This window comes from Zonotrichia albicollis, chromosome 5, assembly GCF_047830755.1.
Source record: "Zonotrichia albicollis isolate bZonAlb1 chromosome 5, bZonAlb1.hap1, whole genome shotgun sequence".
Classification (NCBI taxonomy): domain Eukaryota; kingdom Metazoa; phylum Chordata; class Aves; order Passeriformes; family Passerellidae; genus Zonotrichia; species Zonotrichia albicollis.
Genome location: NC_133823.1, coordinates 7,473,151 through 7,499,047, shown reverse-complemented (window position 1 = coordinate 7,499,047; position 25,897 = coordinate 7,473,151). Strand labels below are relative to the sequence as shown.

At 51.0% G+C, this 25,897-nt stretch overlaps 1 protein-coding gene across 6 annotated transcripts in view; it reads left to right on the top strand.

Annotated features, from left to right (window-relative positions):
- Positions 1-25,897, top strand: part of EXOC6B (exocyst complex component 6B) — a 292,980-nt gene that overhangs the window by 82,248 nt on the left and 184,835 nt on the right. For 3 of the 6 annotated variants that reach the window (XM_074540718.1, XM_074540716.1, XM_074540717.1), the window contains exon 7: positions 21,842-21,913. The exons of the other annotated variants lie outside the window; for them this stretch is intronic. In XM_074540718.1, the coding sequence (XP_074396819.1) occupies positions 21,842-21,913 (72 nt within the window). The remainder of the gene's footprint in view (positions 1-21,841; positions 21,914-25,897) is intronic. 6 annotated transcript variants of the gene reach the window in all.

Here is a 25,897-nt window from a genome sequence, read left to right as displayed (position 1 = left end):
AAAAATCAGATTTCACCCAGAGTTCTCCTTTTTCTTGGGGTTTAATTGCAGGGAAGGGGCTGTGGGGAAGCTGGGGCCTTTGAGAAGGGGTTGGAAAAAGCAGCTCGGGGTTGCCACTGTGCATTATTAATTTGGTGTGTGCACACTCTGGGGTTTCAGGGGCAGGCTCCCACTTCCAGCATGCTCACTGTGGCTTTCCCAGAGTTTTCCCAGGGTTTGACAGGCTGATCCAAGGCTTTAGCTCTTGGAAACCACTTCAGTGGGGCCTGGGAGCCACGGAGATTATCCAAGCTGGAGCAATCAATCCCTTATGTCCTGAACCGCTGGAGATCCAGGGCTGAACTTCCCCTCGCTGACTCCCAACACTGAATCAACTCCTTTTTTGTAAAAACCAATTTTTAAATCATTCCTCCTTTTGAGTTACGGGCAGAGCGAAGGGGGCTGGGATTGGGAGACCTCGAGTTGGAGGCAAACGTGGGCTTTGTGTTGGAGCCAGGATTTATTTTATTTTACACCATCCCATGGCCGTTCCTGAGGTGGTTTCTCCTTCCCTCCTGATGTCTGTGGGAATGCAGCTCCTTTTCTGTTGTTTTTCCAGTCTCATCCAGGAGCTTTGCTCTTCCCTTGGCTCCTGTCACTCTGGATGTTGCCAAATGAGGGAGCAGCCATGGAAGGGAAAGGAAAAATTGAAAGGAAAAAGGGAAAAGAAAAATGGAAAGGAAAAAGGAGAAAGGGGAAAGGGAAAGGAAAAAGGAAAGAAAAAATGGAAAAGGGAAAGGAAAAATGCAAAGGAAAAAGGGGAAAGGGAAAGGGAAAAGGAAAGAAAAACTGGAAAAGAAAAAGGAGAAAGGGAAAGGAAAAAGGAGAAATAGAAAGGAAAAAGGAGAAAGGGAAAGTAATGGCAAAAGAGAAAGGAAAGGAACTGATGGTGTTGGTACTGCAATCTCACAAGTTCTCAGCCAGGTGGGAGAAGGAGAGGACAGGTCCTGCTGGGGGCTCAGCACTTCCAAGGAATGAGCAAGGGATGCAGGAAAGGCAGGAGTGTCCTGGGGAATCCTCCGCTGTGGGGTGCAGGACATGGACGTGGCACTCAAGGGGCTGTGGTGTCCCTCATGGGGCCATCCCACAGGATTTGGCCACATTTGGGTTCTTGGGAGACTGCATTCCGAGGGATCAGTGGGGAGGGGTTGGGTTCCAGCAGGGATTGCTCTGCTGGAAGAGTGGTGAAGCTCTGGGGCAGCTCCGCATGGCAGGGATGGAGGTGCCATCCCTGGAAGCGTTCAGGGACAAATGGACATGGCACTTTGGGATACGGTTGAGTGGGGACGGGGTATTTGGACAAAACTTGGACTTGATGATCTCAGAGGGCTTTCCCAGCCTTTCTGGTTCTGTTGGAAGCGCAGGGGAGCCTTTAGAAAGCTGTCGCTGAAGGGAATGAATGGAATAAGTTTGTTCTTAGCTGCTGAGGAGCTGTGGGATCTCCGGGCCTGCACTGCTGGGGCTTGTCCTGCCTGGACACCAAAATCCAGGATTCAGGAGCCTCCAATCCTTCAGAAACTCCCTCAGCAGCTCCAGTGGTCCCAAACCCCTCATGTATTTCCTTCCTATCCCCATTAGCTGTGTTAGAGCCTGCCTGAAGTGTGAGGTTTCACATCCCTTCCAGGTTCCTTCTCCTTCCCCATCCCTGTGATCTCCGGAGGTGCAGCTCATCCTTTCCAGCTTTTTTTTTGGGAACAATGGAGCACGGCCACTTTCTCATTTAGATGAAAAAAAAAAAGCTTTATAGGGTTGTTTTTGTATAAAAAGTCTCCAGTTGAGGCTGGTGATCAGTGAGGGGCAGCCTTTTGTAGTGCCTGGGTAAATCTGTTCCAGTGCCACGAGCAGACGGGTGTTTACATTAGCGTGTTAATTCCTTATATTTGGGGACTTCTGATCCATGGAAAAACAAAGTAATGAAAGGGTTTTTTTATTCTTTTTTCCCCCCCCCCCTTCTTTCTCTCTCTCTCCATAAATTAGAAACATTCACTTGTAGAGGGAAAAAAAAATTTGTGAAGTTAAAGGCAAAATTATGGCATTTATTATCTTGAATTTCCATGACTGGTTAATTTTGCCTGTGTGTGGGTGGCTAAATAATCCTTCTGTTTCCGAAATCTTCCCGAGGAATTCTTTGTTAGTGCAGCGAGACAGACGCCCACTGTGGAGAGTTGAAATGGTCAAATCCCAAATCCCATCCCGGTGCCGGGGATGGTGGATCTGCAGAGGGGCTGAAGGGATTCCTCATTTCCACAGGGTTAATCCCTGTGCTGCTCAACTTTTGGAAATTCCAAATGGGGAAGGGGCAGGGATGGAACTTTGGTGGGATTGAGGCTTCTGCTCATGCAGAGATGCCTCTGGAGTTTCTTCCCTGGAGTTTTGGTGAGGGAACATCTGTGGGAAGGCAAAGGAGCCTCCTGCCAATCCATGGAAAGGGATTTAGGATAAGGTCTGGGTTTCTGCAACCCAAGTTCTCCCATTTTCCATCTTCATGCCTCTCTCCTGGTGTAGATTTTTATTCTGAAGTCTTTCAGAGCCCTCAGGAACAGCTTTGCTTTTTGCCCATATGTGGTCATGGAATCATGGAATGGGTTGGGTGGGAAAGGACCCTTAATCCCATTCCTATTTCATCCCCATCCATGTCAGGGACATCTTCCACTGTCCCCGGTGGATCCAAGCCCCAGTGTCCAACCTGGCCTTGAGCACTGCCAGGGATCCAGGGGCAGCCCCAGCAAATCTGGGAATTCCAGCCCAGCCAGGAATTCCTTGCCAGGATCCCAGCCCAATCTCCCCTTTCCCAGTGGGAGCCATTCCCTGGCTCCTGTCCCTGCAGGCCTTGTCCCCAGTCCCTCTGCAGCTCTCCTGGAGCCCCTCCAGGCCCTGCCAGGGGCTCTGAGCTCTGCCTGGAGCCTTCCCTTCTCCAGGGGAACATTCCCAGCTCTGCCAGCCTGGCTCCAGAGCAGAGGGGCTCCAGGCCTGCAGCAGCTCCGGGGCCTCCTCTGGGCTCTCTGCAGCAGCTCCACGTCCTCCTGCTGTTGGGATCCAGGAGCACGAGCAGCTCTGCAAGTGGACTCTCACCTGAGGGAGAGCACAGGGACACAATTCCCACCTTGCCTTTGGCATCAGCCAGGGCTGAGCAGGGGGGTCTGGGCTGGGCCGTTCCAGCCTCATCCCCAACATCCCAAACCCCTCTCCCAAGGCTCCTGGTCCCTTTGGAGCAGACCAGGAAGGGCCAACATCCACTGGGACACCCGAGCTCCCCCTGCCAGCCCCATCTGGGCCTTGAAGCTCAGCAACCCCATTGAGAGGCACTTTGGAACCATTTCATTTTTTAATCCTGAAATGAAGGAGCTGTTGTGGGGGGGGGCACAAATGACATCCTTGATTTGGGATTTCATCCTGGCTCTCACAATCCCCCAGGAAGGGCTCGCCCCAGTGCCTCGCGCGCGGCCCTTTTGAAAGCCGAGGCTTTTAGGAGTTGAACGTTGTGAATACCTTGGGCTCAGTGGCATATGCAGAACAAATGTGAATCAAACACAGAAATAATTCCTTCAGGAATGTTATTTATTGATGTGGGAGCGCAATACTACACTGTTTACAATAGAGAGTTAAGTGGGATTTGGGGTTTGCTGGGAAGTTGACAGCTTGCGGTCCCGAGCAAAATTTCTGCCTTTTGTGGGATGAAAGAAGAAAAGCTGTGCTCTTGAAATGGTTATTTAGAAATGATTGGGAAGTTTGTTCCCTTTCCAGGCGAGGGAGAGGCTGCCAGGCCTGCGGTCGCCGCAATGGTGAAATTTTGGATGTGAAAGAGCTCACAGAAGTCTGTTTGCATTAGAGTAACGAGATAAAGAACCTCGCGGGGCTGACGGGGGAGCCCAGCCCTCCCCTCCCTTTCTCACGGGTACAGCTTGGGATGGCTGAGCCTGGAGCAGGGAATCACCCAGGAACGGAGCCCTGGGTGCCTGGGAGATGGGACAGAGCACTGGGAATGACCAGGCTCTGTCACCTCTCGCTGCCTCTGTTGGGTTTTGCTGCCTGTGGGTTTTTTTCGGGGCAGTTTTCTCTCCCTTCCCCTCCTTGGTCCCCCTTGGAGGTTCCTGACCTGCAGCACTGGGAGGCTGGGAAGGAAATTTGGGTCCAAGAGGAGGAAGTGAACTCCTCACAGATTCCATTTTTCCGTTCTGTGCCAGAGGCTTTTGCCATAAAAGTGCAAATTTGGTGCTGACACGGCTGCTGGGCTCTGCTGGCTGCTGCTCCGAGGGATGAGGTGCAGGGAATGCTGTGCTCTGTGGGGAATCTGGGATTGCTGTCACATCCAGAGCACGTCCCAGTGCTGAGATGTCCCTGTCCCTGCTCTGGGATCGGTGACATCCACCTCCTTTCCTGCTCATGGAGAAAAGCCTGGGACAGCTGGGAGGAGTTCCCAGGAATGACCTGGGATAACGTGGTTGGAGGTGTTTCCATGGAGGAGAAGCTGAGAAAGGGACTCCAAGGGGTCCTGCAGCAGTTCATGGGCAATGAGTGGATTCATGGAGGCAGAGCTGGTTTTGTCCAGTGACTGAAGGACAATCCAGGTGTCCCCCCTGAGAAAGCCCAGCCCGGAGGAGAATTCCTGGTTTGGCACAAACCTGTGCTAATCCTTCCCGGTGCTGTGGGCTGTGTTTGGGGTCCTGCTGGACCCTGCCATTCCCGCTGGATGGGAACGTGGCAGAGATCCCATGGGAAGAGTAGGATCCCCTAACCCTGGGCCGGTTCTGGCCATAACCTGGAGTTTGTGGCCAAGGAGGTTCTCCAAGTGCTTAAGCTCAGCAGGAAGGTTGTGATGTGGAATAGCTGCCCTTGGAATTGGTTTTGTTGCACCCTCAGCTGTTGAGGTGTCTGTGCAGGGCCAGGAGTTGGACTGGGGGATGCCTGTGGGTCCTTCCAGCTCGAGATACTCCATGGTTTTGTGACCTGCTCCTTGCTCCTCTGGTGCTCACCAGGCACTGCTGGCCCAGGGGATGACCTGGGATGGTGGCACTGGGACATGTCACCATGGCTGAGTTTGGGGGATGTGGATGGTGTCACCTCTGCTCTGCTCTGCTCAGAGCTGGGTGTGGCTATGGTGCTGCCCAGAGTTTCTAGGACACCAAAACCCTCAGAGGAAGGAAGTTTCCATCTCCAGTCCCACCAGGCTCTTCAGCTGCTGTGGCTTTGCTGGCAGCTGTGTTTGTTCAGGCCTTGAGATTTTGTAGGAAATACTCTGAAATGGGGAAAACCCCACAGGAACAAAGGAGGGAAGGATTTGGGGTTGGGGTCTGGATGTGCCTGTGCAGGGAATGCTCTGGGGCTGGGTTTGGGGTCTGGATGTGCCTGTGCCAGGAGTGCTCTGGGGTTGGGGTTGGAGTCTGGATGTGCCTGTGCAGGGAATGCTCTGGGGTTGGGGTTGGGGTCTGGATGTGCCTGTGCCGGGAATGCTCTGGGGTTGGGTTTGGGGTTGGAGTCTGGATGTGCCTGTCCAGGGAATGCTGAGCAGCTCGGCAGCACCCTGGGATCATTGGGATCACCCAAATTTTGAGACCTTTGATCAGGAGCCTCTCATTGTGAGGTTCCCCACCTGTGGCCTAAGCCCAGAGGGCTCCTGGGCATGGAGGGGCAGTGCTGGCATCTCCTGCCCTGCTCTGGTGTCCCCTGGGGCAGGCTGGTGTCCCCTGGAGTATGGTGACATCCCTTGGTGTGGATAGTGTCCTCTGGGGCAGGATGATGTCCCCTTGGGCACAGTGGTGTGCCCTGGAGTATGGTGACATCCCCTGGGACAGTGTGGTGTCCCTTGGAGTATGGTGATAACCCTGGGGCAGGATGGATGTCCCCTGGTGCAAGATGGTGTTCCCTGGAGCAGGCTGGTGTCCCCTGAAGTATGGTGACATCCCCTGGAGTATGGTGACATCCCCTAGAGCAGGCTGGTGTCCCCTGTCCCCTCTGGGCTCCCTGGACCCGCACTCTGCAGGACCAGGAGTGTAGTGGCCAGGCTGGGCACAGGGCCTGGTGGCGTCACCAGCCTGGAGGGGTTCAGTAGCTCCTGCTGGTTGCACATCCAGCAGCACCAGGCCTGGCTGTCCCTGTGGTGTCCCCTGGAGTATGGTGGCATGCTCTGGAGCAGGCTGGTGTCCCCTGTCCCCTCAGGTCTCCCTGGCCCTGCACTCTGCAGCACCAGAAGCTCCTCCTGGCTGCAGTGGCCGTGCTGGTGGTCATCCCAGCAGAGCCAGAGGGTGGCAGTGGCCAGGCTGAGCACAGGGCCTGGTGGCATCACCAGCCTGGGGGCGTTCAAAAGCTCCTGCTGGTGGCACCTGCAGTAGCACCGGGCCTGGCTGTCCCCAGGGTGTCCCCGTGCTGTCCCCGAGGTGTCCCTGGTGCTGCGGGGGCTCCGCACGCCCGTCCAGCCGGGCAGGAGTTTGGGTGAGGTTGTGCAAGAGCCTTGCTCTCAGATGCCAACTATTTGTTTACTTCTTTCAAGATGCAGCATAATGAGTTTGTTTACGAGGCCTGGGCTGCAGCAGAAGGAACCCATTTGGTGATTTGGGGAAATCAGCTCTGCAGCCATCCCTTACACAACTCCGTGACCTGCGCAGCTTTTGCACCCTGGTTCTGCTAATTAAAAACCCCCCAAACCTTCGTCTTCCAATTCCAAAGAATAATTGGATTTTCTCCTCGTTTGTAGTTGATTCCCTGGGAAATTCCTGCGGGTTGTTTTGGGATAATTTGGGGCAGGCTCCGTGTTGTGGTGGTGCTCAAACCATCCCTGTGTGGTCACTGTGGGGTGACAACCTGCAGGATGGGTCCCGGGAGAGTTTGGGACAGGTTCAGGGGTAAAACCAGCTCTGAACAGAGCTCCTTGTGTTTCCTTTTAAATTCTGCAGTGAACATCTGGGTGAAAAACTCTTTTCTCTGGAGTTCTGTGTTGTGTTGCTGGATAATGGGGGTATGGGGTAACCTGAGCTGCTGTTGGCACAGAATATTGAGTGCAGCTTTTATTTGGGGAGTGAGGGACACACCCAGGGATGTGCTGCCTGCAGGGCTTGGGTCTGATCATTCCTGGCTGTGGCTTCAACACCAGCTGGAAAATCCATCTCAAACTTGGATTTGGGATGCTCCAGAGAGCTCTGGAGGTGTTCTGAGCCCTGGTGTTCTCCTGGCTCCTGCATTGTGGGATTCCCCTGTCTGCCCCACCTTTCTGGGATCTCTGGGAGTTCTTAGGCTTGGTTTTCCTTGCTGGAATTATCCAACTGGAATATCCATAATGGGACAGAGGAAGCTGTGGCTGCCTCTGCATCCCTGGAAGTGTCCAAGGCCAGCTTGGAGCACCCGGGGACAGTGGGAGGTGTCCCTGCCCATGGCTGGGGTTGGAATGAGATGATTCTTAAGGTCCCTTACTGCCCAAACCATTCCATGATTCCACAATTGTGTGTCCCAATTGTGATGGGCCTGGCAGCTGCTTGCTGTCATCTCCAGGTGACATTAGGGATCTCCCCATCGTGTCCTCTCCTCATCCTGCTGCTCCCTGCAAACCCTGCAGCCCTGAGCAGCTGACTCCTCATCCAGACCTTCTGCTGACCCCAGAATTTTGGGAAACTCGTGCTCGTCCCTGTTCTAAATCCCAAGCTGTGGCACACTGAAATCTCCTGCCATTGTTGTCTCACCCTTGGCTCATCCCCTTCCTGTGGCTTTTCCAAACCTCCTCATCCCACTAAATGGCCTTTCTCCCTCAGTCTGTTCCTGTTGCAGTCCTCAAGGGAAGAAGCCACAAAGGCAGTCCTGGAGTTATATCCCATTCCTTCACTGATTTGCATTTATTTCCCTGGTTTTTGGTGTTTGGTAATGTTTGCCTCCTGCAGCTGCCTCTGAAACAGAGATTCCTTTAATCCCTGGAATTCCTGCTTGGTGCAGGGTGCAGCTGCTCCATCCCCTTGTGCCAGGGAGGCTGGGCAGTAGTGAGAGCCTGGAAAAGTGGGAATTGCAGAGAGAGAATCTCCTGGGGTTTAGGAAATGAGAGCTCTTCAGTTTTCCCTAGGTTATGGGAGAATGAGGTGGGTGAGCTCACCACCAGCTCCTGAGCTGTTCCTGCCCTGAAGCTGGAAGGTTCAAGCCTCAGAAATTATTCCTAGAACCTGGAAAAGTGTTGGAATATTGCAGGAGGGTTTGGGAGGAAAAGGATGGGAATTCTGGGATGGAGAGGGAGGAAGCAGTGGAAATCATGGAGAGAGATTTCCCTGGTGTTTGGGAAACAAGAGCTCTGATGGTGGGATGAGTTCACCACCAGCTCCTGAGCTGTTCCTGATCTGAATTTGAAAGGTTTAAACCTCAGAAATTATTCCTAGAGCCTGGAAAAGCCTTGGAATATTGCAGGAGGGTCTGGGAGGAGCAGAGGTGACTTGGGAAGATCCCTGTTGGAAGAGCACCTTGAAGGTGCTTCCATGAGGAAGCAGGAGAGGCCCTGTCCCAGGGAATTGGGTTTGGTTCCAAAGGTTGGGAATTCTGGGATGGAAAGGGAGGGAGCAGCAATGCTGAGCTGTGTGGACACCACTTGGCTGCTCCCAATTCTTTTTTTGGGAGCTGGTGGCTGCCTCTGGTTTCAATCAGGGCTCTGATTGCATAAGTGGGAATGTTTTCCTGTTTTGATGTCTATTAAAATCCCAAATTGCTGCGAGCGACCCCGTGCACGGAGCACGGAGCTCCTGCCAGGGGCACTTACGTAACAATTCTGCACTTAGAGGTGAAACAGCCCCGTCCTTCTGGGCTTCTGGAAGGGAGAAATCCCAGCAGGAATTGCCAGGCAAGGAGAGGGAATGAGGAGTTGGGATTCAGGAAGGGCAAGGTTGAGGAGAGAGGCCAGAACAGAAGAAAGCACGGTGGAGCAGAGTGAAGTGAGGCAGTGGGAAGGCTGCCGGGGGTTTTTAGGGAGCTGGGAGCTGTTCCCAAATCCCAGGCTCTGTGTCTGCCTTGGCTCCCACAAAGGTAAATGGGCTCTAAATGAAAACCATCGCCGCTGCCGTTGGGTTTCTCTTGGAAAAGGAAGGAATTCTCTGTCCAAGGAAGGTTGTTCCTGCACCTTGTCTGGCTCCCTGCTGCTTCTGATGACTTCTGGTAGCTCAGACCTCTTAACTGCAGCTTGGAAAGCAACCCTATCTCCTGCTTGTCTGGGAATTTTACCCGTCCTGTTCCCTTTTTCCCTGTCTTTGCACCATTTCCTCTGCACATCTCAGACCTTTAAAAGTTCTTATTGCAGTTCTCATTCTCCCAGAGTGAGAATTGAATTTCTTGGCATGGAAATTTTAACTCAGCCTTTTTTTGGAGTGGGCCCAGGCAGCTGGGAAGATTTGCTGCAGCCATCCCAGCAGCAGGAATTCTGTGCTACAGGAATACCTGGAGCATCCCCTGGCATCACCTGGGCATGGCTGTGGGAGAGCAGCTGCAGAATTGGGGCAGAACCTCCTTAGGGTTGGGACCATGGGCTTGGAACTCGAATTGTGTCAGCAGAGCAGGCTGAAATCCTGGGATGATGGTTGGATTGATGATCTTGGAGGTCTTTTCCAGCTTGGATGATTCTGGGAAGGAGGTGAGGCCACAAAGGATGGAACTTAGGGACCTCCTCCTGCTCTTTGCTTCCCAACCTGCAGCATCCACGGCCTCGTGCTCCTTCCCCGGGGAGATTTGTGTGGCTGGAGCCTTTTTTGGGAACCTGGTGTGCGGGTGATGACAGCTGCGGGGAATTATTCTGGAGGGATGGGGAATTCTACACCAGCCCTGACAAAAACTCTGTGGCCAGAGCAAAGGCCCCGGCGTCCTCCTGCAGCCTCGGCTCAGCCTCTCTTCCTCTGGAGGATTCCAGAAGGGATAAAAAAAGAAGCTGCTCATTTAATTTCCTTCCTTGGAAGAGCCAAAACCAACAGTGTAAAACCAGACACATGGCAGGGGAAAAAAAGCCTTTCCAAGGCCTCTCCCCCTGGAGAAGGCTGGGATTGTTGACATTTCCCTCTGGGTCCCTGCTGCTGACCTCGGTGATCCCGAGCAGGAGCCAAATTAGCGGCTGCCCCCGGCCCTGCTGCACATGTGTCCATCCTTGGGAAGCACCAGGGCTTTTTCCAGAGCAGACTTTGGAGTGACAGAGCCAGGGAAGAGCAGCTCCTGCCTGGGATCAGGGAGGAGCGCATGGAAAATCAGGCCCTGAGTGATCCCAGGGATTCTCCAGCGTTTCTGTTGTTGTCCCAGAATTCTGGAGCCTCCTGGGGGATCCCTCAGCCCCTCCATGGAGTGTCCTGGGTGGACAGGATGTGGATGTGGAGCCCCTGGGATTGCTTTGGGAATGCTGCTGGAGCTGTTGTGTGGCTGAGGCTGGAAGAGCCCTCAGAGATCCTGGAGATCTCCAGCACCTCCAGGGCCACCCCTGCCCATGTCTCCAGGTGCCACATCCACAGGGCTTGAAATCCCTCCAGTGATGGGAACTCCAGCCCTGCCCTGTCCAGGAAATTTTCCTTAATATCCAACCCAATCTCCTGCTGTGTTTTCCTTATGTTGTGCCATTGTGGGAAAACCAAATTAATTTGGGAAAACAGCCTTGGGAGTGAGGTGTTGGCCTTACTCAGGTCCTTCGGGTGAAGATGCCAAAAGGAAACGGCCGCAGGCCAGGCCAGGGGAGGCTCAGGTTGAACATCAGCAGGAATTCCCTCATGGAAAGGGTGCTCAGGCCTTGGGAGTGCCCAGGGAGGTTTGGAGTGCCCATCCCTGGAGGTGCCCAAGGAATTCCTGGATGTGCCAAGGTGTGGTTTGGCACAGCTTGGACTGAATGATCCTGGAGGGATTTTCCAACCTCAGGAGTTCTGGCATCTGAGCTGACCCTCAAGGACAACCCGAAATTGATGGTGAAATCTGGGAATGTCCTCCTGGAAATCTGCTCCTCCTCAAAAGCGTTCCTACCCTCGGCTCCTCCTCTGTTGGTGCTGCCAGGTGATTTTTGGGGTTAAAACCAAGTCTTGGGGAATTATGAGGTTTTTTGGGAGCAAATTCTGACAGGGAATGTGGCAGAAGGTTTGGGAAGGGCAGAAGTCTGCAGAGTTCAAGCACTGTTGGTGTCTGAGCTGCTTTTTCCTCTCTTTAGGTGTAAAAATGGCAGGTGAAGGGAAAAAGTGATGTGTGAGGATGGAATTAGAGATGAGAATAACTGGGCAGGAATAACTTTGGGAGCTTGTGATGTTGATAAGGCCCAGCGTTGACTCAGAACATTTTCTGAGATGTTTTAGAGAAAGGAAATTGTGTCAGAACCTTCTCCTTGCTCCATGTGTGTCTGGAGTGTGGGGATGGAGCAGCAGCACCAATCCTGCTGTGCTCAGGTTCCACTCTTGGACTCTCAGTGAATTAATTCTGTGTAATCTCAGGGGTTTGAAGCAGGAGTTGATCTTAAATGACGATTTCAGGGTGGCTTTTGGGAGAATTCCTACTTTGCAACGTGGTGTGTGACTCACTGTTTGGTGCAGATTTTCTCTGATGAGGCTGACTTTCTCAGTGCCCCAATAATTTTATTTAAAACTTCTTAATTTGGGGATTCCTGGTTGCTCCAAACCCCATCCAGCCTGGCCTTGGGCACTTCCAGGGATTGGAAGTCTACAAACTAAAAAAACCTAAAATTAAAAATGAATTTCAGGTCAATTCAGCCTTGGCAAAAATGACTTTTTCAGAAGAAATCTCCATGAATCCCCTCTGATTTCTGACAAGGAGCTGCCATTGTGCAGAAATCCAATGAATGTCTGAATCAGAGGGGATAAAGTGGGAATAATTCAGCTGAGCAAATAATGTCTCTCCATAAAATGGCCTGGAATAACACACAGAGGACTGGAAAAACACGGTGGCGACCAAGGAAAACACCCCACATCCATATTAATTTTTCATTTTCGGTTCGGAGAGAAGCCCTCGGTCACTATTAAAGTGTATTTTCAATTTTTATGTTCTTTTCCGTGCCCTGATGGAGCAAACCAGGCCTGTTGAGGAAAGGCCTTCAGCGTGTCCCAGCCACCTTGAGGGGAAACCAAGCTCATGCCTAAAGCTGAGTTTGCTCCCGAGCTCCTTGCTGATCCCAGCATCCCAAATTCCCGAGCCTTGCTGGGAAACTGAAGCTGGAATTTGGCATTGGCTGGAGATTTTGTCATAGCAAACAGCCAGAACAGAAGAAATATTTCCCCAGCGTTGTTAAAATACGGGGGAATATTGTTTTAGGGAGAGCTTTTATTGCATTGTCTGCAGCCTGAGAAAGTCCAGAGCAGCAAAATCCGCCTGAAAGCCGTTTTGATGGAGCTGGAATTTTCTAATTCCTTGTGTCAGTGTGAGCGGGATATATGGAGTGCACACAGTGGGATTTTCAAAACAAGGTCCCTGGCAGCTTTAAATAATTATTGAGAATCAAGAAGAGATTAAACAGCCCCTTCCTTCCACCTCCCATCCCCATCCCTGCTCCCTTCCCTGGGCGGGAATCGGGGCTGCCTCGGGAAGCTCCTGCTCTGCTCTTGGCCAGGGCTGGAGGATTCCAATTTCCCTCCTGGGTTTTTCTCTCTTGGAAAACCCCCCTGGAGTGGCTGCACTGGGGAGGTGTTTACAGGAACGCAGCCGGGGCTGTCAGAGGATGGGAAGCGGCAGCAGCTGCTGGATTTGGGAGCCTGGAGCTTCCCAAATTGAAATGTTACAGAGCTGCTGAGGAGTTGGGAGGGGAAGGGGATTTGGGAGTATTTGGGAAGCAGAGTGGATGGCATGGATGGATGGATTTTATTGTGCTGGCACCATGGGGGGCATCCAGATCCTGAGGATGCTGGCAGCAGGAGGGGCTGCTGGTGCCTGGAATTCCCACTGGGATTCACCGGCCCCGTGTCTGCAGGGAATTCCTGCTGGGATTCACCAGCCCCGTGTCTGCAGGGAATTCCTCCTGGGATTCACCGGCCCATGTCTGCAGGGAATTCCTGCTGGGATTCACAGTGTCTGCAGGGAAAGTTCAGCCTGTGGATTGGGAGCAGGGGTGGCATTGCTGACAGGAGCCCTAACAGGATCCAGGGTCACCATTCCTGCCTTTCCAAGGGGCTCATCCAGGGAATTCCATCGTCCTGGGAACAGCTCTGTTCCCACACAGAGGTTTTGGAGCAGTGTCAGGGCTCGATGCTGCCTCTGCCTTTGACCTGAGGTGCTGAAGGTAAACATTCTGCAGGGAAAAGAGATCAAATCCAGGCTCGAGGGTGGCTCACGGGATCCATCCCAGAGGAGCAGCTGGAGCCGCGGGGAGTCTCCTCATTCCGTGTGCCTTGGGAGCAGAATTCCCTGCAGGATCTCACTTCAAGGAGCATCCCTGGGTGTTTATGGAGCCACACACGGAGCTTCTTCCAGGCTGCAGCTGCCTTGGAAAAACAATTCCCTGCCTCTCCATATTTGTTCTGTGGAAAGGCATGGGCTGAGATGGGGAATTCATCCCTCCAGCCCCAAATTCCAGGGATTTCCTGCCCTTCCCAGTGTCCCCCTGCTCTGGCTGTGCAGGGAAAGGGAACCGAGGTGTTCTGCAGGTTTTTGGCTCTCTGTGAATTTCCTGGCTGCCTTTTTTAGCCCAGAGGTTTGTGGGGTTTGTGTTCTCCCTGTTTTTCCCTCTTCCCCAGCTGTCAGTTCATCCCAGGTCACTTGGTCACTGTTCCCGCTGCGATTCCCATCGCTCCAGAATGTGGAGTTTGGGGTGATGGAAACATCTCCTGCTCCTTATCCAGGATGAGTCCCCATCCTGGGAGATGGAGAATCTCTGGAATATGCTGGAGTTGCAGATTTTAGGGGTCCTTTCCGGCCTCAGGATTCTGTGAATCTCAGCTCTGCTTTGCTCACACAGGTGCCGTAGGGGAGCTCCTCCACTGAAGAATTCCCCTGACCCAGGAGCTCTCTCCCTAAAATGTTTTCCATGTGCAGCAGTGGGAAGCTTGGGCAGGATGTCCTGAGTTGGACCCACAAGGATCATGGAATTATGGAATGGTTCGGGTTGGGAGGAGCCTCAAAGATCATCTCATTCCAACCCTTGCCATGAGGAGAATCCATGAACAGGGTCATCAGTCCAGCTCCTGATCCTTACCCCAAAACCCCACCCTGTCTCTGGGAGCATTGTCCAAACTCTCCTGGAGCTCTGACTGCCTCAGGAATGTGCCCATTCCCTGGGGAGCCATTCCAGCTCCCACCAGACTTCCTTCCTGAAGAGTCCAGGAGAGCTTTGCAGATCCTTTACCTCCAGACCTCCTTGGGGAGTCACTTTGGGAAAGCCTGGAGCTGTCTGGATGTGGGAAAAGTTCTGGGATGGAGCAGGACACAGCAGGAAGCACAGGGTGGAGCAGAGGGCTGGAATCTCCTGGAATTCCATCCTGGTTTGCAGCTCAGCTGTTGAATTCCAGCAGAGCTGGGCCAGAGGAGGTCCCTGAGCCTGGGGAGCTGCCGGGGTGGGAGCTCAGTTCGTGTTTTCCAGAGCTGCTCTCACGTGAAGCCGCTCTGGGGACGCAGAGATAAGAGAGCTGCATCCATCAGATTGCAATCAGCTTTCATTCCTCCTCCTGCTTCTCGCTTCTGAAGTTGGGAACAAACCCAACTTTGTATCAGCGATGTTCCTAAAGGAGCCTTCGCTTCCCACTCTGCTATTTATAGAGGGCCCTTTCTTGGGCATATGGAGAGCAGCTTGGTTTCCCCATCTCAGCAGCTCCTGTTTGATCTCTTGTTCATCTTTAGGGAAGGGGGATCAATAATTGATCCATTCAGTTATGAACTGAGAGTTTAAAATGGCTCAGAGCTGGGTTGGATGGAGCTTGGAGCTCCCTGGGGCAATGGGAAGTGTCCTGCCCATGGCAGGTGTGGTACTGGATGGGATTTGAGGTCCTTTCCACCCAAACCATTGTGGGATTCTCCGACTGCCATGAGCACATGCTCAGCCAGTGCTTCTCCTCCTCCTGCTTCTCCTCCTGCTTCTCCTCCACCTCCAGTTCCAGGTTCTTGGCCTCCTTCACATGTCCTGGCCCAGCCTCAGGTGCTTCTCCAGCCACCCCTCATTTTCCTGATGTTCTGCTGCTAATCCCACTCAGTTCAGTTAAACCAGCATGAATTAATATTAAATATAACATCAAGAGCTGATCAAGGGATCTGAGTGTGCAGGGACTCCTGACACCACTGAAGTTCCTGTAGATTCCTAGTGGTTGGGAGAGTCATAATTCCTCAAAAAGCCACCTTACCTGAACTAAAGATCATGAGGAATTATAATTAGGATTATCCCATTTGCATTCCCACTTTTATCCATGAACCAAATCCACCACTGCTGCAGCTCCCACTTGGTTTTTCAGCGGCTTCTAACAGGTTTGGACCATGTCCCAAGCCCGGCTTAAAAGAATTCCAGGACACCTCAAGTGACGTTTGTTACCCTGTGAGTTGTGCAGCTCCATCTCCACGTTGTCCTCTGGAGAGAAAGTGAGGAGCATGCCAAGATCTTTCAATCTTTCATCAGCCCCAGATCCTTTCCACACTCCCTTGGCTGTATCTCAGCCTGCTCTTCTGCTGCCCTCCTCAAGTGACCCAGTTTGGAAGTAACTGAAGGACCCAGAGAGGTTCTGGGGATGAGAGGGATGGGATTGTGCTGACCTGGATCCCATTTTTGTACTGGGATTTCCGTGGAGCTCCATCTTCTTGCGGTCCTTCTGACAGAAAATGAGGAGCGTGCCAAGATCTTTCATTGGCCCCAAATCCTTTCCACCCTCCCTTGGCTGCATCTCAGCCTGTTCTTCAGCTTCTTACCATGAGTGACCCAGTTTGGAACAAGCTGAAGGACCCAGAGATGTTCTGGGGATGAGAGGGAAGGGGTTGTGCTGACTTGGATCCCATTTCTGTGCTGGGAATTCCATCTCCACGTTGTCCTGAGAGAAAACGAGAAGCGTGCCAAGATTTCCATTGGCCCCAAATCCTTTCCACATATCCTTGGCTGCATCTCAGCCTATTCTGCTGCCTTCCATGAGTGACCCAGTTTGGAACAATCTGAAGGACTCAAGAAGGTTCTTGAAATGAGGGGGATTGGATTGTGCTGACCTGGATCCCATTTCTGTGCTGTGAATTCCATGGAGCTCCATCTCCACGTTGTCCTGAGAGAAAACAAAGAGCGTGCCAAGATCTTCCATCAGTCCCCAATCCTTTCCACCCTCCCTTGGACACATCTCAGCCTGTTCTTCTGCTGTCCTCCACAAGTGACCCAGTTTGGAAGAAGCTGAAGGACCCAGAGAGGTTCTGGGGATGAGAGGGAAGGGGTTGTGCTGACCTGGATCCCATTTTTGTGCTGGGATTTCCACGGAGCTCCATCTTCTTGAGATCCTTCTGACAGAAAATGAGGAGCGTGCCAAGATCTTCCATTGGCCTCAAATCCTTTCCACCCTCCCTTGGCTGCATTTCAGCCTGTTCTTCAGCTTCTTACCACAAGTGACCCAATTTGGAAGAAGCTGAAGGACCCAGAGAGGTTCTGGGGATGAGAGGGAAGGGGTTGTGCTGACCTGGATCCCATTTCTGCGCCGGGAATTCCACAGAGCCAGGCTTCCACGAGATGACAGCTGCGACTCTGCTGTCACAGGCTCTGAAGTCTCTCCAAACCGCCTTTCTTAGCCTGTTGTGTGCTCAGCGCCCTCGTTGATCCCGAGCTGGGGAAGTTTGGGCTGTGTTGGGATCAAAGCCGTGCTCGTGTTCCCCGTGAGTTCCAACACTCGCGGCCGCCGGGTGCCGCGGCCAAGCCGGAGCTGATCCCTTTCAACACCCGCAGCTCCTGCTCCTTCCAGGGGTGATTAGGCACGCAGCTCGAGCGCAGCCGGCGCTGAGGAACTCGTTTGAAGGCCTTGGGACAGCGTTTTACATAATCATCATCAGGAGTTGCTTTAATTAGGCTCGGCAAAAAGTTTCAATTTTTGAGCAAAACGTTCAGTTTTTTACTGCCCTGCTCAGAGTCGCAGCTGAGACGTGGAGGAGCTGTGAAGGCTGAAGGAATTCCAGAGGAGAACGAGGTCATGGGGAGTGGCTTCAGGAGGACACATTTCCACCTCTGGATGATCCCCAAATCTCCATGCACAGCAGCTCCTCAGCACAGCACAGAATCCCAACATGGTTTGGGTTGTAAGGGACCTTAAATCCCATCCCATTCCCAATCCCATCCATGGGCAGGGACACCTCTGACTGTCCCAGGCTGCTCCAAGCCCCAGTGTCCATCCTAGCCGTGGACATTCCAGGGATCCAGGGGCAGCCACAGCTGCTCTGGGAATTCCATTCCACCCCTGGCCCACCCTCCCAGCCAGGAATTTCTTGCCAAGATCCCATCTCTCCCTGCCCTCTGACAGTGGGAAGCCATTCTTCCCCTCTGATGTTTTAATAATTTTGAGGGGTTAAAGACTGATGCTGTGACTTGGTCTTCACAATTCTGAAATGAATATTCAGGATTTTTGCCTAAAATATGAGTATTTAGATGCAAATTCGTTACAGAGTGTTGGATGGGACCCACAAGGATGATGGAATCCAACTCTGATGGAACTGGGTCTGATGGTCCTGTCCATTCCAGGGAATCATCAGGGCAATCAGGGAATGATCCACGTGAACGTTCTGTGCAGCTGCAGAGAGGAACATTTAATTAATTCTGAGGCAATTACCCTGACGAGCCGGTCCAGCTCCGAACAGGGACATTTTCCAGTTGCTGTGTGGAGGCCAGATGGGAACACAGGCTGCTATTAGGGCTTGGCTTGCCCCTCCTGAGGTTCCTGGCAGGTAATCAGTCTATTTTTCCCACTTGGATTTTGGTGTTCTGGGAATTAGGCCCACAGGGATGTCCAGGAGATGTTTCAGTGTGAATGGAAGATTTATTTTTTTTATTTTTTTTAGTATTCCCACTAGGAAATATTCCTTGCCCTTGCCAAATACCAGGATGCAAATAGAAATCTCTGGGCTCTGTTTGGCAGCAGATGGAAAAAACTAAACCAGGCAGGAATTAATGTGGACTTTTGGGATTTGGTAAAACCTGGTGTGGGTCACCTCAGTGCTGCCTTCCAGCACTGCTTCTCGTAGGGTCATGAAGGTTGGAAAAGACCTCCAGGATCACATGGAATCATGTAGCAGACCTCTGAGATGGTTGAGTCCAGCCTATGACCTCACACCACGGTGTCACCACACCATGGCACCATTCCACACCAAGTCCAGCCTTTGAGGTGACCCTTTGGTCACTGGGGCTTTGTGCCACCAACACCTGCACTGACCAGCTGCAAACAATCCGAGGTGCTGTCCTAACACTCCCCATCCTCTGTGCTCTGCAGTTCATGGATTAATTTGGGGATTTCCTGCTCTTGATGAGGGGTTTTTCATGTGCACCCAGTGAGGAGTTGGGCATGGAGCTCATGGGAAGTGACCCATGGACTTAGTGAAGGCTCTGGTCATTTGGAAATGTTGATGCTCAAAGCACAAATGTTTATTTGTGTTTTTCTAATTTACCACTTGGATATTTGCTGGGAACTGGGATGAGGTGAGGCTGGGACATAAATGGGGGCTGGAAACACCAAAACCTCAGAACTGAAGAAGGCGAAGGTTGCTTACAGTGTGTTCAGGAATTTATTCTACATCTAATATCAAAGTTGGTGACGATGTCATTGGTGAAATTCTATCTCAGGTGGCCTCCCTGAGATCTTAAAAATCAGAATAAATGGAAATTCATTGATTTTTAGGGAACCGGCTCCCATCTCCTGGTGACCTGTGGTGGCTCAGGTGTCCCTTGGGTTGGACCTTCTGCTGGGGTTACAGGGAGGGCCCTGCTCTGTTCCCATCCCACCCTCTGCAGGTTTCAAAGGTTTGGGCCTCAGTGGGGTTATTGGAAAGGTGAAGGAAGCCCTTGCAGAGGTGAAGCCACTCCTCAGTCCTGTGCTTTCTGTAGGATTTCAGTGGCGTTCCCAAAGGTTTTATTTATTGGCTGTGACGCTGCAGCCCCGGGAGCAGGGAATGAGAGTAATTACCAGGAAATTATTCCTTCAGCAGGGCTGTGCTTCCCCTTTGGCTGCTGGAGCTGCAGTCTGGGAAGGGGAGCTCATTCCTGACCATTCCCAAGGAGGGCAGGGGCAGGATCAGGGATCTCCTGCATGGAAATCCCAGTGCTCCCAGTGCCCAGGAGCTGCCTGGCATGGATGTGGATCAGAGGCCCTTGGGACCTCCTGGATGTTGGGTTTTTCCTGTAGGAAACCAGGATTTATAACAAACATGAGGCACTGAGGGGTTGATGTTGACCCTGAGACAGCTGCAAAGTACCTGATCCCAAAAAAAGCCGTTTGATGTCTTTGGAGTGTCAGGAACGTGGAATATCCCTGGTTTGGGTGTGGCACAGTCTGTCAGCTGCAGACTTCCTGGGATTTGCACAATCCAGGGAATCACAGAGAGGTTTGGGTTAGAAGTGACTTTAAGGATCATCTCATGCCATGGGCAGGGACAGCTCCCACTGTCCCAGGTGGATCCAAGCCCCAGTGTCCAACCTGGTCTTGGGAACATCCAGGGGCAGCCACAGCAAATCTGGGATCCCTTGGAAACACCTCAGGGTACACAGAGTGTCTGGGTAGGATGGAGTTCAATAAGTTAAATAAATTTGATGTGAAATCAGTTCCAATGGATTTAGGATTTTCTGATGGCCAAAATCCACATGGGAACAGAGGGAGCTGCTTTCCTCTCTCACCTTTGCTGGGAGTAGCATCTTTAAAATAAAATTTTTACTTGGTCTTTTGCCCTTTCCTCCTGAACTGCTGCACGTTTCAGGGTGAGGAATTGAACAGTTCAGGAAAAAGATTCCAGGGGAGCCACGTCCTGAGCAATCCCTCTGGAATGTTCTCATGGCAGGTGTTGGTTTGACTCCACCTGCTTCACTTCAGGCCACAGAATATTTACATTTTTTATATTCTCTGTGTATTTACATTTTTTCCTCACCAACATTCACCTCTGGGCACTGGGATTTGTGCTGGTGTTGTCCTCACCTCACTGGAGCTGGACAAAGATGGGACAACTGGAATCTTTATTGGTGTTGGAAACAGGATTTGTGGGGCTTGAGGGATTTGTTTGATTTATCAAAGAGAAGGGGGTTTTGGTTTGTGTTTAGAGAGCACTGATTGCAGCCACTGTTTAAAATAAGCAGCCCAGGGCTGAGGAGTTAAAGGTCAGAGCTGGGTCAGGGTTTGGGAGTGGAGCAAAGACCTCCAGGGATGATCCATCCAGGCTTGTGGTGGCCATTGCATCATCCCTGGAGAACCTCTGCAATCCCAATGAGTCATTTTCTCTAAAACTCCAAGTTCCAACCGCAACCCCTGACCTCGAGGTGGACAGTCACCAGTGGCCAGCTCCTCCTGTGCATTGTTTGGGATCCAGGACTACCTGAGCTCCCTAAAACCTCACGTAGGAACAGTGGGTTCAAACTTGTTTTTCTTCTTGTGGCGAAGACCAAATTTCAAAAGCCGAGAGGAGCTGCAAGGGAAGGGAAGCTGAGCTCCAGCTGGGGCAGCCAAGGGTTTGGGAGCTGTGATTTGGGCTCTGATAACGCTCCCTGTGTGGCCCTGGGTGAGCTGTTAATCCAGGGGTGCCTCCCTGTGCCAAGCTGTCCAGCAGCTCCCGCTGGAGCCGGGCGTTGTTAACAGCCCGTTAATGTAAATAGGGAATAATTCCCGGCTTTTTGTGGATGTTTTGTTCATGACCAAGGGTGGCTGCGTTGAGGGGAGATGCCCATTTTCCAGAGCTCCTTCATTTCACTCCTGGGAGATGTTTCTGACTCTTCCAGAGAGGATTTTTCTTGACTCGTGGCCACGGCTGCGGCGCTCGGTGCCGCCAAGTTCAATGTTCTCCTGGATGGGATGAACGTGTTTATGGATTTCAATGGAACTGGGAAATTCTTGGAGTGCTGAACTTGATGCCTTACGGGAAAAGGAATCAAGCTCTGACTCACGGAGAGCCTGACCCTGAGGGAGAGGGTGGCCTTGGACACCAGGGCTTGGCTGAGTCAGAAAGGGTTTGTTGGTTGTCTCGGGCATGGGTTTATTTTGGGAATGATCCCACTGCTGGTATCATTTGGGGCTGTGAAGGTTGAGACGTGGCCTCGGTGCCCCTCTCTGAATTTTCTCTCTTTATTCTTCTGTATATTTACATTTTTTCCTCACCAAACCATTTCCAGGGTTAAGGGTTCTCTGTCTGTTCTCACGCCAGACCGAGGTGTTTGGGCAGCTTGAAAAGCACAAGATTTTTTACAGTAGAATTCACTTCAAATGAGAAGATTTGAATGTTCGTAAAATCTCAGCCAGGGCCAGTGTCAGTTCTGTGCTCTGGGTTTGTTCCAGGTGCAGAAACAGCTCAGGGTGTAACAATTACGATTGTTTCATCTCCAGCCCTTGAAACCCTGGCATTTCATGGACTCATGGAATGGGTTGGGATGGAAGGGACCTTAAATCCCACCCCATCCATGGGCAGGGACACTTCCCACTGTCCCAGGTGGATCCTGCCTGGCCTTGGACATTGCCAGGGATCCAGGGGCAGCCACAGCAAATCTGGGAAGTCCTGCCAGGTGTAGCAGTTCTGGTTTAATTTCCCTTTTCTCACTGCCTTCAGTTGTACAAATTCCTCAATCCCATGTTTTTGTCAGCTTTCTGCCCTCTTTGTTTCTTCCCCTTTTCAGGAATTTTCCTTGCCTGTCTGCTCTCTCTCTTTCTGCTTTGTTGCTGTTCGCTCTTTTATTAATGTTTATTCCCTTCATTCCCTAAAGGATTGCAGATTCAATCAGTGGAAAATAATTGCCAGGATATTCTTCAGTCTCCTGCTCTCTCCAAATGTTCAGGTACTTTGCACTGGTCACTAATTCCCTCTCCTGGAGAATAACCTGGACCTAATTCCCCATGTTTTGGCTTTCTTTGGCCTCATGGGGTTGATTTTGTGGCACTAAACTGCAAATCTGAGGACTTACACTTCACTAACCTCTGCTGTGCTTACAAATCAGCGTCCCAATGGAAAAACTCCCAGTTTTCCTGTCTGGGCAGCTGCTGGGGTTTGGAATGAGAGGTTTTCCAGCAAAGTTCTGGAATTTGGATGTCAGAACCGAGTCCAGTCTTTCAGGTGGAGTCACACCAACATTTCTGTGGTTGTACCGCTGACCTGGACAATCTGCTCATCCAAAATGTGTTTTACCTGTCCCTGGATTGCAATCCAAAGGGATCTGTGATCTCCGTGGCTGTGATTCCATCACCTCTCTCAGCTGTTCACAAAATTTGAGATTTTTTTTTTTCCAGTTCTTCAGGGGAAAAAGAAATTATAGAATCCCTGAGTGGTTTGGGCTGGAGAGGACCATAAATCCCATCTCATTCCACCCCTTGCCTTGGGAGGGGACACCTCTGCTGTCCCATAGTGCTCCATCCAATCTGGCCTTGAACGCACCCAAAAATTCCCTTTTAGAGGAAGAATCCATTGGATTGTTCGAGTGTTCCCAAAAAAAGAAACCAAGGATAAACTTAACCAGCCCGTTATTTCTCCGTGCATCTCTTGCTTCCCATACCAGCCCCTGCACATCCTAACGCCAGATTTCCCTTTGTCAGCCCGAGCTTTTCCCTTCGTTCCATTTGTCATGTCCCCTTTTTCTTTTTTCCCTGTTTTTTTATGGCCTCTTTAACTCCCATCTGCGCCAGGTTTGCCTTTTAACCAGCGTGGCCGCCCCGCTCAGTTGTGGGATTGTGGCTTCTGGAGCATCTCGTTAAAATGTTCTTAAACAATTTTCAATTAGGCTTCATATTTTTCTGATTACGTTCTTTCTCCCCACTGATTTGCCTCCTAATTATTTTCAGCTTGATGGAACTGGTCCTCTTTAAGATGCTGTGTTTTTGTGGACTATTGGTGGTGCTGGTTCATTCCTAATTTTTATATATTTATATATTTTTGCACAGTTGTGATCAAGTCATGGTTATTTGAGTTTCGGCTGTCAGGAAAGAAATGTGGAGAAAAAAGTGGCTGCTGGTTGTAAAACTGAATTTTTCCAAGTGGGCACTGGCATTTAGGGGATGCTGATTTTGGGGTTTGTGGCATTTAGGGGATGGTGGTTCTGGAATGAAGGGGTGAAGTCTCCAACCCTTTGATGTCTGGACAACCTCAGCTCCTGCTGAACTTGGTGTGGTTTGTTTGATGAGATAATTATGGGATGGTCTGGTGCAAAGGGACCTTAAAGATCATCTGGTTCCATGGGCAGGGACACCTTCCACCATCCCAGGTGGATCCAAGCCCCAGTGTCCAATCTGGGAGCCTCCACAGCAAATCTGGGAATCTGTGCCAGAGGGAAGAATTTCCCTTTAATATCCCATCTTGACCTGATCACAGAATCCTGGGATCACTGAGGTTGGAAAAGCTCTCCAGATCATCCAGGCAAACCTGGGATCAATCTCCACCTTGGCACTGAGTGCCACATCCAGGAATTCCTTGGGCACCTCCAGGGATTGGGATTCCAAACCTCCCTGGGCACTCCCAAGGCCTGAGCACCCTTTCCATGGAGGAATCTTCACAGGTGTCCTGTGAATGATCTGGAAAAGGGGTGGAAAGCCCAAGTTCCTGTGGAAGGTGAGGGCAACACCACTCAAGGCTGGGCCAGGTCCCACCAGGGTGACCTGGGGACCTCTGCTGTGGCCTCAGAGAGCCAAACTGGGATGGCTGTTGGGGTGGAATGAGCAGGGAAGATGGGAGAACCACCCACAGGAGAAATGGATTTGTAGAATTATCAAAACCTGACAGAAAGCTCACACAGATTTGTACATCAGTGTGCAATGCATATAAGGTGTGTTGATTTAGGATGGCTGTGGAATAGAGATGACATTGTTGAGAGAGAGATTGAACTGGAAATAAGTTTTAACCACTTCCAAAATGTGGCCTTGCAAAAGGATTGGATATTTTAGAGAATTAGGACTGTGAAAGATGGGGACAAGGTGAGGGCAGCACCACTTGAGGCTGGGCCAAGTCCCACCAGGATGACCTGGGGACTTCTGCTGTGGCCTCAGAGAGCCAGGGAGCCACACTGGGATGGCTGTTGGGGTGGAATGAGCAGGGAAGATGGGAGAACCACTCACGAGAGAAATGGATTTGTAAAGGATTCTCACAACCTGACAGAAAGCTCACACAGATTTGCACATCTGTGTGCAGCGCACATGAGGTGTGTTGGTTTAGGATGGCCGTGGAATAGAGATGACGTTGTTGAGAGAGAGGTTGAACTGGAAATAAGTTTTACCAGTTTCAAAATGTGGCCTTGCAAAAAGATTAGATATTTAAGAGAATTAGGACTGTGAAAGATGCGTTGTAGCAGGACCACGTGGGGTAAAAATATCAGTGATTGGTGTTAGGAGTGTTAGCAGCATTGTGTGACGAAAGCTGATAACCTAAAACACATTTATAAGGTGTTGTAACCAGGAAATCGGCTGGCTTCTGATAGAGTGGTGTTGAGTTTTTCGTCTCTTATGTCTCACTCTTCATCGAGGCTGATAATGGAACAAAATCTTTTAAAGCACCTCTCTCTCACCCCATCTCTGTAAAATCTGGGAACACCAACACACCCCCAGGAGAGACACCTGGAATTGGATATGGACCCCAACGTCTCCTCCACCATCCTGCCCCTGTTCCTGGGCCTGTGCTCCCAACACCTCCAGGCTGAGCTCTCCCAGCCCTCAGGGCTGTTCTGGGACGCTCCAGGGGCAGGATGATCCCAGTTACCCCCGGGATGACCTTTCCCCACAGCGGGATGGATCCCATCAGCGCCGCCGCCGCCGCATCTGCAGCTGCTTAATGACCCCTTCACACAATGCTCTGCTCGGGGTCATCTGGTTCCAGTTTCACCAGAAACAGAAGGAAATGTTGGGAACATTGCTTCCCTACATCCAGTTTCACTTGTTGTGGATGCTTGGAATACTTTGGAACCCACATCTTTGGGGTTTCCAGGGGGGGTTTGGCTGGCGAGCCCTGGTGACCATTTGAGATTTAGGGTTTTTTTTTTTTTCATTCCAGAAGTGCCCTGGAGGTTGCATTGTAGGGCCTTTTCCTTATGCAAAACATAAAAGTGCTGCTTTTTTTCAAATTATAACCATATTTTTCATTAAAATCAGTTGGAGTCCCAATAAACAATCGACTCTGAAAAATTTTCCAAATGTTCTCTGCAGCACCGTTTCTATTTTTAATTATTTTTTTAAAAAACTGGGGTTTTTTTCTTAAAAAAAAAAAAAAACAAAACCAAAAAACACAGCTTGGCTTACAATTTAAAGAAGCCATCTAGTAAATCATGAAAAATGCACGTATATAGCTGCTTATTACAATATAATTAAAACCTACTGCACATGGGGTGTCAGAATCCCTCTGTCGCCGTGTCCGATGGCTTCTCCCATTTGCCTTATCGTGGGAACTCCTCCTTTCTGCTCCCAACGCTTCCCAAAGCCTCTCCCAGCCTGTTTGTACATTTGTTTTATATAAATTGAGTGCTCTGATCCTATGGAGAGGGATGTGAAAAACTCTTCAAAGAGGGAGCCGCAGAAATTCCTTTATTTCTGGGCAGAGTTTCCATCCCTATTGCTCCTTGGGGTTGTCATTTTTTGATTTTATTGGGAATTTCATTGTTTTATTCTTACCTTAGCAGAAAGTGTGATCTTTATTTGCTGTCCTAAAAACCCAACCCACAACTAAGAACAAAACCTCAAAAGCTGTAATTTTTGGTTTGTACGAAGCAAGTAAAGGTGCCTTGGTTAAATATTTAGGGTTAAAGTTTTTTATTTTGAGCTGGAGGTTGAGGAATATTTCGGGATATTCC